This window comes from Muscardinus avellanarius (genome assembly GCF_963383645.1).
Source record: "Muscardinus avellanarius genome assembly, chromosome: 7".
In the NCBI taxonomy this organism is placed as follows: Eukaryota; Metazoa; Chordata; class Mammalia; order Rodentia; family Gliridae; genus Muscardinus; species Muscardinus avellanarius.
The window spans coordinates 57,510,651-57,525,650 of NC_137793.1; the positions used below are offsets into that span (position 1 = coordinate 57,510,651).

The 15,000-nt window shown below is 39.8% G+C and overlaps 1 protein-coding gene across 1 annotated transcript in view; it reads left to right on the forward strand.

The window, feature by feature from the left end:
* The window catches only part of SMYD3 (SET and MYND domain containing 3), a gene marked incomplete at both ends in the record, with an annotated part of 658,176 nt that overhangs the window by 161,255 nt on the left and 481,921 nt on the right, over positions 1–15,000 (forward strand). The window contains 2 exons of the mRNA XM_080699053.1: positions 10,838–10,945; positions 11,862–11,919. Of these exons, the coding sequence (XP_080555179.1) occupies positions 10,838–10,945; positions 11,862–11,919 (166 nt within the window). The remainder of the gene's footprint in view (positions 1–10,837; positions 10,946–11,861; positions 11,920–15,000) is intronic.

Here is a 15,000-nt window from a genome sequence, read left to right on the forward strand (position 1 = left end):
CAGTGTGTGTGTGTGTGTGTGTGTGTGTGTGTGTGTGTGTGTGTGTAATCAGAACCTTTAATCCACTAAAAAATGAGTCTCTTGTTTGGGGAAATCATCCGAGGAAGGCAAGAGTGGGGCAGGAAGAGCAGATGGGAGGCCTCAGCAGTGGTCTGGCCAGAGACAGTCTTAACATTAAAGTCAACTGGATTTTCCACGTTACCCTCACTGCTCACTCTAAATCGTGCCAGCAGTGTGGGAGTGATTGAGACACTTCTGCAGAGGTTTGAGTTTATTCTCTTTCTTTCGGCCAGTTTTCATTCCCATTTTGCATCCAGTATGCAGTGCTTGATTCTAGGTCTTTTCTCCAGTTCTGCTTGGCCTGTGCTCCACTCTCAGAAATGGCTCTGGTAATGATCTCCCTTCTTTTTTTTTGGTACTGGGGTATTCTACCTCCGAGCTACGCCCCCAGCCCTATTTTTTATTCTTTATTTTGAAACAGGTTCTCATTGAGTTGCATAGGGCCTCACTAAATAGCTAAGGCTGGCTGCCAACCGTGATCCTCCTGTCTCAGCCTCCCAGATGCTGGGGTTACCAGCGTGCGCCACCACGCCCAGCTCTGCCGCCCTTTTTGGTGACAGCTCTGCCTTGCTTCTGCAACTTGTCCTCCTCCCTCCAATTAGGTCCAACTGTCCTCATCCAGTGGTGACTTTCCTGTTCACTTTGGGAGTAAAAAACTCAACAGTTTCCAGGCAGGGTGGCACATACTAATTGTAATCCCATCTACTCAGGAGGCCAAGACCAGAGGATCACAAGTTTGAGGTCAGCCTGAGTAACTTAATGAGATCTTGCCTCAAAATTAAAAAAAACAACAACCAAAAGTCTGGGGATGTAGTTCAGTGGTAATTTCCTTGTTCAACCCCTAGTACTGCAATACACGTATACCCCCCTGAGGTTATATAAAAGTACATGTGCTAAATTCTGCCATATTAACTAGAACCTGATCTTGATATTTTGATTAGTTGAACATAGAGGTTTCTTTCAAGTAAGTTTGAAAGCTCTTATACAAGCTAATGATTTGGTTTTGCCCTCCTACTAAAATATATCAATAAAATCAGTCCCTGCTGTGATCTCTGTAGGTGAGGGTTTGGCAGACTTTCTCTAAAGGGATCATAGGAAATAACGGCCTTGTGCGCTGTGCGATTTCTGTTACAACTGTTGAACTCCGTCCTAGTGTGAAGCGAATGGAGGTAACCAGTGAGCGGGGCTGGCAAGAGGCGGCACGGGCTGCCCGCCTCGACTCACTCCTGGGCTGCCTTTGCTGCACTTGGTGCTGCAGGACAATTGGCTTCTTTGGGGCCTCCTGCTACATTGTCTCTCAGTTAACCAGCAGACTATTATTTCCACTTTCCAAAGAGGTCATGATTTATTATTTCAACTTTTGATACTTCATGCCCTAAGGCCATTGCTCTGTCTCATTCCCCTATTTTTGGCCCGGCCTACCTTGCCTTTAAGTAAGGCAAGCAGGAGGTGTGCCTGCTCCTCCTTTGATTCACATTTGGTAAGCCATGAAAAGGGACAGGGCTCATGCCCATAACCAAATTTCTGGTGTGCTCAGGAGAGTTTTGAAGATTGAAATCAGTACCTGCCAGTCAGTCTGCGTAGCAGTCCTGTTCTCTTTCCGCAGAGTGTAGCTTTTCAGATCACATCCACCTGACAGGCTATAGCCCGGTGCTGGTCCACACTTGGGAGGTAAAGGTGCAGTGCTTCTGTTGGCCATCAGGCAGCCTGGGAGCGGATGGGAGCTCTCAGCTGCAGGGCAGCTCCACCATCCTAAGCTTTCCCACAAGAAACCACTGTGGTTACCCATTGATATGTAGGAACAAGTTACCATGGCAACATTTCAAGTAGATGTTCAGTTAATGGTTGTAGTATGAAATTGTTAAATAGCCAGTCAAAAGAATTTTCTTGTCTTTTTTCCTTTATTTTCCCCTATGGTGCTGGGGACTTAATCCAGGGGCATTCTACCTCTGAGATACACCCCCAGCCCACTTATTATTTATTTATTTTTATTTGGAAACAGGGTCTCACCAAGTTGCTGAGAGCTTCACTAAGTAGCTAAGGCAGGCTTTGGACCTGCTCTCCTCCTATCTCAGCCTAACAAGTACTGGAATTACAGACATGTACCAACATACCCAGCCTGTTCTTTTTGTTTCTATGCATTTATTTATTTATTTATTTATTTATTTATTTATTTATTTATTTATTTATTTATTTGTAGTACTGGAGATGGAACCCAGGGGCATTCTACCTCTGAGCCAACCCCCCAGCCCTATTTTTATCTTTTATTTTTTATTTTGAAACAGGGTCTCACTGAGTTGCGGAGGGCCTCACTAAGTAGCTGAGGCTGGCCTTAAATCTTTGATCCTCCTTGTCTCAGCCTAATACTGGCATTACAGGCCTGTGCCACTATGCCCAACGTACTGTGAACATTCTCAAATGTATTTTCTTCTTCTCGACCTCTTCTTCTTCTCCCTCCTCCTCCTCCTCCTCATTTTTTTCCTCCTTTTTTAAAAATTGTGGTGCTGGATTACTGAACCCAGACTCACACATGCTAGGCAAGTACTATACCACTGAGCCATACCCCTAGTCCTAAACATATTTCTTAATGACAATTAATTATTTTAGGATAAATTACTTTATGAATATTATTTCTCTGCCAATAATATACATATTAAACTATTTTTTTTGATACTGGAGATCAAGAGGCATTCTATCTCCAATCTACACCCCCAGCCCTTTTCTAAAACATTTTTTTTGAAACAAGATCTTGCTAAATTGCTGAGGTCTTGCTAAATTGTTGAAGCTGGGCATGAACCTGTGATCTTCTTGTCTTAGCCTTCCAGGTTCTGGAATGACAGGCATGCACCACCGCACCCGGGCTACATTAAACTATATTAATTACCAAATCCCCATCAATAGGATTGCAGAGGTTTACAGTTTTAGTACGACTAGAGAGTACCCATTGCCCATGATGCTTCTAAATCTTGTTAATTTCACTCATCCTTTTTAAAATAATGGAACATCTATGTTATCTTTTTCCATCAGCATTTCTTTGAGCACTGATGTGACTTGTGTAATTGTTACCATTTTTGTTGCCATTTCTAGTCTATAGATCAAACCCAGGGCATTGTGCATGCTAAACATGTACCCTACCACTGAGCTACACCTGTAGCCTGGGTTTTTCCCTTTAATTATGAATTTCCAATTCATGTGTTTCATTTCCTTTACCTTTATTCTTTCTTTGTTTTGAACTATTTATCTTTTTAAAAATTACTTGCAAGACCTCTTTATATGAATACATTTAAGAATAGATCTATATGCGGATAATAGGTTTTGTCTTCCTGGTTTGTCCTTTATCTATAATTATTGTTTGTGGTATAAAACTTTTTTTTTTTTTTTTTTTTTTTGCGGGTCTGGGGATGGAACCCAGGGGCATTCTACCTCTGAGCTATACCCTTTGCCCTATTTTTTTATTCTTTATTTTGAAACCAGGTCGCGTTGAGTTGCAGAGGGCCTCACTAAGTAGCCGAGGCTGCTACAAACCATGATCCTCTGGTCTCAGCCTCCCGAATGCTGGGATTACAAGCGTGCGCCACCACGCCCGGCAAAACTTTTTTTTCTGGTATGCAAGTTTTCATTTTTATTTACTTTAGTATATATGTGTTTTCATTTATGGTTTTTGAGTTGTATATATTGTTTAGAAGTTATTTTCTACTTATCTATTACTAAGTTCATTCCTATAAAGGCAGTAAATAAATGATAATTATTCAATAGTGCTCTGTTATTTTCTCTGTTTTTGTGTGTATTTGTGTCTATATTTACCTGCTTTGAAGTTTATTTTAGCTGAGTGAATTTTCAACCTTAGCTTTATATAGAATGCCTTGTAGTGATTAAAAACAATTCAGACAACCAGGCGTGGTGGCGCACCCCTGTAATCCCCGCTTGGAGGCGGAGACAGGAGGATCGCACAGCTTCGAAGCCAGACTCGCTGGCTTAAGAGACCTTGTTTCCAAATAAAAATATAAAATAGGTCTGGGAGTGTGGCCCAGAGGTAGAAGGGTTTCCAGGAACCCCAGTACCACCAAAAAACAATTCAGACAGCTACGTCTATCTCATGGACATTGATGGAATCCGTGGGGTGGCTCCCAGGTGGCATATTTTAAAATGTATATTTATGTATATATGTGTGTGGCATTTATATTTGTGTAGTGTTGTTCTAGATCTGGGTCTTTGTAAAATTATTTTCACATTTTTGTGACAAATATTTTATTGTCCTCTCTTACCTTGAAATAAAATTGCATATCTTGCCAGGTGTGGTGGCGCACACCTGTAATCTCAATACTTTGGAAAGCTGAAACAGGATGCTAACAGCTTCAAGACCTGCTTCAGCAATTTAGTGAGGCCATCAGCAACTTAGCAAACCTCTGTTTCAAAATAAAAATAAAAAGGGATGGGGGTATAACTCAGGTAGAATACTTCAGGGTTCAATCCCTAATAACCATTCTCCACAAAAATTTATATATCTACCTTATTACAGATTTTGATAAGGAGAAAGAAAATTAAAACAATATATGATAAAAAATAGACATTTTGCTATGTAAATTCCAAGGCATGACCAGACTAGAAGATGTGGTCAAGTACTCACTCTGTGTGTCTGTGCCAGGAGTGCAGGGAGAAGGAAAGAACTAGTGCCCAACATAAGACAGGTCGTGAGGTATCACAGATGCTGCAGGAATGTTGCCTTCAGTGGTGCGACTTTGTAAGATATTGGCTAACCTTAGGTAAAGTTCTTCAAATACAGTCTTCTCATGGCTTGCTGAAAAATTCAGTGCTACCAGAACCATTTAGAAACATGTAAAGGAGGTTTAAGTCTAGTCTCTGATCATTATAAACCAGTTTCTTCCTTTCTGGAACTTCTGGTAGGACAGTCAAAAGCTGTCCTGGACTTGGCATCACTGTCTCTGCAAGGACATGTCCTGCACAGGATGCCTGTCCTCTCCTTTCCTGCTCACTGCATGCCTGTCAGGCTTTGCAAGCACTGCCCCAACAGAAATACCTTCATAAGTTTCTTAAACCATGCCCACTGAGAACCCCTAGTCTAGCTAGTTTATGCTCATAACTACTCTAAACAGTACAAATGTTCTGGAAACGTTTAGTTTCTGAAGGTGGGTTTGTTTTGAGTCATTCATGCACTGATGTGTGGAATTGTATCAGAGATCTTTTCTTTTTTCCCCCTGGTAAAACTCTTGTCTTTCTTTATTCTTTTAAATGTCCTTTATTCTTTTTTTAAAACAAAATTTACATTTTATTAAGACTGATATAAACTATACAAAGTTTATTTTCTTCACCCCAAATAATAGCAATATTTTCCATATTATTTCTAGATAAACCACAAAACATTTATTTTGTAGATTTTCCAGGTTTTGCTTGTAAATTAAGATGAGGCAGTACACATAATCATGGAAAAAGACAGAAGAAAACAGGGAAATCAGTTGCCCATATTGTTGGCCTCTGATTCTGTCTTAACCATGAGGAGAACTGGTCCACATTTCCCTGCTAGAAAGCATATAGAGACAAAGGTTCAACAAAGGAATGTAAGCAGCAACAATCAGACATGGAACAATGGCATGGCTCTTCCACTCAAACTGACTATAACTTGTTCTTTTTTTTTTTTTTTTTTTTTGGTGCTACTAGGGGTGGAACCCAGAGGCTTTCTACCTCTGGCCTGAGGCTGGCTTCGAACCGGTACGATTCTCCTGTCTTAGCCTCCTAAACGTTGGGATTAAAAACGTGAGCACCACGCCTGGCTTGTAACTTGTTCTTTTAAATTCATTTGATAAAGATAAAATCTATACCAACATATTTGATGAGGTCATAAATTTCTCCAGTAATCCCATAAAATGTCTATTCCAGATTTTTAACAACACACTTAAAACTTCTCTTTTCTTCCATATCTTCTCAAAATTTATTTCTTAAAAAACTGATAACTCAAAGCTGGGCGTGGTGGTGCAGGCTTGTAATCCCTGCGCTTGGGAGGCTGAGATAGGAGGATCGCACAGGTTCGAAGCCAGCCTCAGCTACTTAGTGAGGCTCTCAGCAACTTAATGAGACCCTGTTTCGAAATAAAGTATAAAATAGGTCTGAGAATATAGCCCAGAGGTAGAAAAGCCCCTGGGTTCCACCCCTAGTACCACACACACACACACACAAAACAAAACAAAACAAAACAGCTGATAACTCTGCCAAGCATGGTGGTACACTTGTAATCCCAGCATTTGGGAGGCGGAGACCAGAGGATTGTAGTTCATGGATAGCCTCAGCTACTTAGTGAAGCCCTTCATAACCCCTGGGTTCTCTCCTCAGTACTGAAAAAAAAAAAAAAAAACAACAACAACCCAAAAACCTGATAATAACTGTCTTTGTCCTCTTAATTCAATATTTTAATGTCATTTTCTACCATTCTAATTGGTATCATTGTTAATTTCCAACCATGAGATAAGAAAACACAGCCAGTATTGTAAATAAAATTTAGTTGTATTGGAAGAAAGTGAAAGACAGAACTCAAGTTTCCTTTTGAGGTACTGGAGATACTTAAGACTAGTTTGCTACTGAAGTCTAGACCAAGGTGAACATTTTTAAAGATTATGGCTACTGATTGTCAGAGCCAAAGGGGTTGTTCACGTGCAGCAAGGAGTGAAGAAAGAGCCGACATAACAGGAGAGGATCTTTGCCAGCTACTCCTGATAGAATATTAATATCTCAAATGTACAAAGAGTTAAAATTAAAAAAAACAAATAACCCTATCTCGATATTGGCAGTTGAACTAAGATACTTCACAATAGAAGAAATAATATGGCCAATAAATATATGAAAAAATCATTAGTAATCAAGAAGATGCAAACCCAAACTACACAGATTCCATCTAATTCTAGTTAGAATGGCAATCATTAAAAATAAAAACAACAATGAATGTTGGTAAGCATGTGGGGAAATAGGAACTCTTATATACTGTTGGTGGGATTGCTAATGAATGCAGCTAATATGGAGAACAGTGTGGAGGCTCCTCAGAAAACTGAGAATGGATCCACCATATTATTCAGCCATACCACTTCTGTGTGTCTTTCCAAGGGACTGAAATCAGACTATTATAGCCATATGTGTATATTTATATTTATAGCAGCACAATTCGCAATAAAATACTCATTATTTACTATTATTACTGGTGATTGAACCCAGGGGTAGTCTACCTCTGAGTTACACTCCCAGCCCTGTGTTGTGAAGGGCCTCACTAAGTTGCTAAGGCTGGTCTTAAACCTGTGATTCTCATGTCTCAGCCTCCCAAGTAATGGGACTACAATTGTGTGCTATCATGCCCAGTTACAATAGCCAAATTATGAAACCAGCCTCGGTGTCCATCAACAGATGAATGGATTACAAAACCATATGGGATATACACACAATGGAATTCTACTCAGCAATAAAGGAGAACAAGCATGTCATTTGCTTTAAATATTTCTTTGTAAGCCTTTTCTATGGTATGCTATATTTGTAACCTTAATGGCAAGAAGCTATATAATAGGTCTTATTTTGAAGGCATGGGTTTTTAATATGATAAACAATGGAGTAGGCTGAAGTTTGGTACAATGAAACAGACCAGCTTCACAAACTATCATTGCTTTCTGTATTTATGCCTATTCCATCTGATGTGGCTTTACATGAAAAGAATGAGCTTTTCTTTGCTAAACCTAATGGGAAGATAAATACTCGGCCTGAGGTTTTCATGAAATGACCTAGAGCCATAAGAAACGTTTTTCCTGGTTTCTAATGATTGTCCATAAATAAGTATTCAGAATTATGTTTAAGGCCTAAAGTTGTTTCTGAAGGAATTCTCCAAAATTGGATGCTTTATTCCAAATCAAGTACCTCACTGATCAATTGGTTCATCATCTGGGGTACACTCTGTAGTCATTGTACTCTGGTAAGCTACCAGGAGGCGGTGCTGCTCTGATCTGGAGTTTTTTTTTTTTTTTTTTTTTTTCAGAACTGGGTACTGAACCCAGGAGCAGTCTACCTCCAAGATACACTCCCATCCCTTATTTTATTTTTATTTTTATTTTGAAGTAGCGGGCCTAAGTACCTGAGGATGAGGCTGGCTATAAACCTGTGATCCTCCTGTCTCAGCCTCCCAAGTACTGTGATTACAAGTGTCTGGAAGTTTTAAAAAAGAGATTATGGATGATTTCTTATAGTTGGGACAGGCATTCATCAAAATATGCTTTTAATACCTTTTGTCCCAAGTTATGTCTGTCTTTTCTTCTTTAGAATGGTTAATGTTTAGCTGGACACGTAAGCATTTGAACACAGGTCAACATACCTTCTTAGTGACTTAATGGCACCCTGTGGTTCATTTCTGCCTAGATAGTTTGTCCAGTGAGAACATCTTTCAGGACACTTTCTTTTACGACCAAATGAAAACTCTTCTAGCGAAATGATTATTTTCTCTTCAGTCAATAATAAGAAAATATCAACAACTTAATTCTTGTAAAGGACCATGAATTTGCTTAACCCATGCTCATAGAAGAAAGAAATAATCATGTAGATCTGGGTGTGGTGGCTCACACCTGTAATCCCAGCACTTGGGAGGCGGAGGCAGGAGAATCAGAGATTTAAGACCAGCGGTAGCAACTTAGTAAGACTCTAAGAAACACAACGAGACAAAACAAAACATAAAAGCCTGTTTCAAAACAAAAAATAAAAAGCCTTTGGGGGTGTAGCTCAGAGATAGACCATCTCTGGATTTAATCCTCAGAATCTCCCATGTGTGCCCCCCCCCACAAGGAAATAAGCACACAGGTGTATGTGAATTTAGTATAGCAGTATACATTTTCAAGGGATGGGAGTGACAATGAGGGGAAACTGCACAGCTGTTAGTGAAGGGGATTCGGGGGTCTTCGGGACCAATGAAGGGGGGTCGGCGCAGGAAAGACCCAAGGCCAGCCGTCGGAGATAAGCAAGCAAGCAAGCAAGCAAGCAAGCAAGCAAAAGCTTTATTAAGACAGCCCAGCTCCCTTTTATATCAGGCAGCTGGGAGGAGGGGGCTTCCGCTCACAGATCTCACAAAGTACTGGGCGTTTACTGATTGGGTGGCTCATACCCCAGTGGGTGTGTTATCAGGGGACTGGTTGTTGGGCATCCCGTGGCCCCTTTGCTGGCTATGAGGTAATCAGCACAATCCAGAAGAGAAGCCAGAGAGGCGCCATCTTTGGCATGACTGGGCTGCGTATCCTAACAGAACTTTTGGCAAGCTCAGTGTATTTTACTAAGGAGGGTCTTTGTGATTTTATTTGACAATGGAAGCATATTTTTTAGCATATTAAACATGCTGATAATTACTAGTTACTAGTACAAGGACCTCTGAACAACACAGTTTCTTTCATGGAGTTATATCTAATGCCCTCAAGTGACAGTAGACATAGGTATATGAAAGGCCAGTGAAGCCAGGCGTGGTGGCGCACGCTATTAATCCTCGCGCTTGGGAGGCGGAGACAGGAGGATCGCGCTGGTTCAGAGCCAGCTGCACTCGCTGGCTTAAGAGACTCTGTTTCCAAATTAAAAAAAATATAAAATTGGTCTGGGAGTGTACCCTGGACATAGACAGGCTTCCAGGAACCCCAGTACCACCAAAAAAAAAAAAAAAAAAAAAAAAAAAAAAAAAAAAAGAATAAAAAGAAAGGCCAGTGTAGGTGAAAGCTATTATTCCAAAATTTTGTTAAAGATGGAGCTGGTATGTCTCTTAATATTATTGGAATAAATTTTCTCTGTACTTTAATACTTAGAAATGCTATATGTTTTTCTTTTGTATCAGTTGAAAATTATGTAACCAACTCTGCTTTCTTTTTTTGCCTTGGTGTAAGGCATCAAATAAGTGTAATTCATGAACATGGTAATTACTCAGCTCTCATGATTAACATTTTAATGAGTTTACTCTTCCTTTTTATGTTTAGGTAATTTAGTAGTTATATCCCAGCTCCTGAGTCTTAGTTTTTTAACATAAGGATGTTATCTGCCATTTGGATTATTCTGAAAGTCAAACTAAGCATTACATACTAGTGGCTCAGCCTTGTGTCCAGCGCATTGCAGAATGCTCAGTGAATGCTAGAGCCCCACCCCAACGACTTTTTGTGTTTTCTTAAATGCCCTTATTTCTTGCACTTCTTTACATTGAAGCAGCTCAGGCTTGTTTAGAAGTGAGTGAAGTGTAGATACTGGGAAAGAAGATAGATTACCAACAGCACACTGGGAGGATTGCCACATTCGAGGAAGCAAGGCAGCCATGGGTAAAATTGGAAGAAATGGTGGGCCGGTCGTAAGCAGCATTTCCCATACTTAGGTTACTGGAAACAGTTACCTGTGTTGATTTTCCTAAACCATGTGTTGTTTTCTACTGTGGAGTGATTTTTTTTTTTGTATTCAAAATGACTATTGAATCTTTTTTAATTAGCCAAATGACTGTATTATACCTTATTAAGCAACCTATAATGATTCTTTATTTGGAATCTGCCAGCCAAATCATGAACAGGGGGCAAATTAAAAGACAGAGGTGAGGCTGCAGCTGTTAATATCCACACTTAGTGATTTCATCCTTTGCAGAATTAGAATATTTTTTTTTCATTTTCTCTTTTGCTGTTACTTTGGAACTGTTGAAATAAAGTTAATGTTGATGATTCTCAGTATTCAAAATGAGTAGATGTACAAGTCAAATTATCCAACAGCCTTCCCACTCTTGTCTTCACAGAAGAAAGCATGGCCAGCCCACAAGCGAGAATGCAAGTGCCTTCGTAGTTGCAAGCCCAGGTATCCCCCAGACTCGGTGCGGCTCCTCGGCAGAGTGGTCTTCAAGCTGGTGAGTTCCTAACTCATGGAAGATTCTTGGGCCTTACTAAGTGCTTGCACTTCCATATATTATTAGTATTATATTACTAAGTGCTTACTTACTAAGTGCTTGCACTTCCATATATTATTAGTGAGGCTGACAAGGAACCCTTGTTAAAGTACAAGATAGCTTATCCCAGGGAGTGTCTTAAGGTAATACATTTGTTGTTTGCCTGTTGGTCTTGGAATTGGTAGAAGTGAAGACATGCACAGTCCCTCTTTCGTGGCCTTGTGATTTCCTTCTGGGAGTAGAGGTGTGAGGCCCTAAATTTGAGGTAGAAGGTGTTAGTAATTCATATCTGTTATATTTCCCCTGTAAATTTTTGATGGTGGCCTAATGCACAAGACATGCATGTCCCTTTCAGGTAAGCTCTCAAGTGGGATATTGATTTGGTGATAATTAATCAAGTTGAAGCCCGCTTGCCTTTTTCTGTGTACCAAGGATTGTTGGAATGGTTTCCTCAGAACTCTCACAGCAAGCCAAAGTAATGAATAGACTCTGTGAACTTGTGCCCTGTATAAGCTCCCAGGGTGTCTGGCTACAATTGAGTGTGAATATCTTTCTCAGATTGTTACATGCACCAGCCCTGTTCTTTCTTTTGTGTATTGATTATTATTTGCCAGCCTGAAAAATTTTAGAGGCATTTAAGAATGTGAAAGTATAATAACATCTTATGAAAGAGTTTTGCCTTTTGAGATTAAACTGGTGGGTGAAATTACAAGTTAGAGTTTATCTTAACATTGTTAGTGGTTAAGTAATTCAACTGTACAAAATGATAAAGAGAATGAAAATATAGAAAGTTGCCTTTTAAGAGGCTTCCCTTTAAATAGCTAAATGTCCTCAAACATTCCTTTTTATAGAGCTGTTTTCCTCCTTTCCTTCATAGATGGAAGAAACACCTTCAGAATCAGAGAAACTTTACTCATTTTATGATCTGGAGTCAAGTAAGTGATTGCCTGTGAACATGTTTAAAAGGAGTCCCTCATTTTTGTGCTCAGCTCAGGGCCAGTTGCTTGAGATTGAACCTGGGGCCCCTGGCATGCAAAGGGCACACCCTTCCAGTGAGCCACATCTCTCCCTGGCCCCACACTGCTTTATTTTTAACTTTGCTTTTCTATTTCTTTATTATGTGACACAAACCTTATAAAAATTTTTGTTTAGCCTGGCGTCATGGCGCACGCTTGTAATCCCAGAGCTTGAGAGGCTGAGACAGGAGGATCGCACAGGTTCAAAGCCAGCCCCAGCTACTTATTGAGGCGCTCAGCAACGTAGTGAGACCCTGTTTCCAAATAAAATATAAAATAGGTCTGGAAGTATAGCCTGGAGGTAGAAAAGTCCCTGGATTCCACCCCCAGTACCACATACACACACAAAAGTTTTTGCTTATTTGAATAACTGAAACTTTGTTTTATTTAACTTATTTCAGAGTGGTTTGAGCCATCTAGAAGTTTGTAAAGCACCATAAAGATAGAGACAGAAATTTTCTTCTATTTCTTCATATCTCTCTCTCTCTCTCTCTCTCTCTCTCTCTCTCTCTCTCTCTCTCTCTCTGTGTGTGTGTGTGTGTGTCTCTCCCTCTCTCTCTCTCTTTCTCTCTCTCTTTCTCTGTCCTCTTCTGTTTTCTTTTTGGTGTGAAACAGAAGTGATGGGTGCACAGGGGCATTGCAGGGAGCTGTCCAGGTTGCTGCTCCTTTGGAGATGATACAGATGGAAGCTACAGAGGGCCAAGGCTCGCCCACAGAGTGAATCATTGTTCTGAACTATGTGGCCATGGCCCGGCTGCTTGGAATGACTGAAAGTCTCTATAGACACAAGTGTCAAGCCATGAAAAGTATATTTGTATAGGTACAGATCTTCATAAAAGTTATAAATGATTTTAGCCCCAAACTACCCCAGACTTGTAAATTTGCTGCACAGTTTAATATTTCTGGATGATGACATGGTGATCTAGTACTCATTTCTGGTTAGGAATCCTGTGTGCTAGTGGTAACAAATTACTATTTAAGAAATGATTGGCTCAATTATTCTGTTGAGCAAGTAATTTTTAAGAAAATATCCAGACCTGACATGAGCAATATAGTGTCTTTTCAAATGTTAACAGAGAACTAATTAGTCATTTTGTTCTGTTACACTACTGCAAGGTAATTAGCCTCTCTTACAGTGAATTTTACTATTAACATTGGCCTTGCTCAGTGTGCTGTCAAACACTGCTTTAGGTAAAATGCTCCCAAATGTTATTAATTAAACGATGCCTCTTTGCCTTAATATGCCTTTTGTAGCATAGTTTAAATTGATTCTAAGGGGGTCATATTGACTTTAGGACCACATGTTTCTTTATTCTTTTTTTGTGTGTGTGTGATACTGGGGGTGGAACCCAGAGGCTTTCTACCTCTGGGCTATACTCCCAGACCTATTTTATATTTTATTTGGAAACAGGGTCTCACTAAGTTCCTGAGAGCCTCACTAAGTAGCTGAGGCTGGCTTTGAACCTGTGCGATCCTCTTGTCTCAGCCTCCCAAGCATGGGGATTAAAAGTGTGCGCCACCACGCCCGGCTAGATCTTTATTCATTTTTTTTAAACTTAATTGACACATTTTTTCTGTACAGATCTATGGGGTAAAGTATAATAATTAGATGTGTATATATATATATATATACATATATATGTTGTTTAGTGATAAAATGATGTTAATTAGCATTTCCATCTCAAAATTTATCATTTGTATGTATTGGGAAACTTTGGATTAATTTTTTCTAGTTATTGTGAAATACATCATAAATTGTTGTACAGACTCTAGAAAAGTAACACTAATTCCTCCTATCTAAGTACATTTTGTTTCCCGTTATCTAACCTCTCATTACCCCTCCTCTCTCTACCCTTTGCAGTCCCTTGTGATCAGTATTCTTCTCTCTTCTTCTACAAAACTCTTTTTTTTTTTTGTATTGTGGATTACACCCAAGGCTTCTACCTCTGAGTTACACTCCCAACTCTTTTTTAAATTTTTCTCTTTTGTTTTGAAATAGGATCTTGTTAGGTTGTTGCTGAGAGTCTCACTAGGTTGCTGAGGCTGGCCTCAAACATACAATCCTCCAGTCTCCGTCTCCCAAAGACTAGGATTACAGGCATGCACCACCACGCTCCGTGAAATTCACTTTTTTAGCTTCCTTAAACCAGTGAGAATATGTGACATTTCTTTCTTTGTCTGGCTTATTTCATTTAATATATAAGGCCAGCCTCAGCAAATTAATAAGGGCCTCAGCAATGTAATGGGACCTTATTTCAAAACAAAACAAAACAATAGCAAAAAACAAAACAAAAACAAAAACGGTGGGGTTTAGGGGTAGATAGAATGCCTGTGGATTCAATCCCCAGTAAACACACACACACACACACACCTATATATATTTTAATCGGTGCTTTTTAATAATACATAATGGTGATACAAACATACCTGTGTACAGCATTTAGTATATGTGCCTCTAGAACCCACCCCGCTCTCCCCCTTCCTGTACACGCTAGTAATATTGGTGGTGATACCTTCATATATGCACATAGCACTGTTTCAACTATTTCTTTCCTCAGTCTCCTTTTTCCCTCCCTCTCTCCTTCCCTCCCTCCCCCAGTCCCCTTCCACGGTTCTACTGATACCTTTTCTCATTTATCTGAAGTCCCTTGTGTTTCCTATTTTCTCTCAAATTTCCACATATAGGGGAAACATTTGACCATTGACTTTCTGAGATTGGCTGATCTCACTTAGCATAATATTATCTAGACCCGTTCATTTTCCTGTGAATGACATAATTTTGTTTTATAAGCCTGATTTAAATTCTCTTGTGTGTATATGCCATATCTTCTTCATCCGTTCGTCTGCTGATGGACAGCTAGTTTGGCTCCATAGGCTGGCTACTGTGACTTGTGCTGCGGTATATATGCTATTCTGACTTCAGTTCCTTTGAAAAGATATTGAGGAGTTAGTATGGGTGGGCCATTTGGTGGCTCCATTCCCAGACTTCTGAGGAACCTC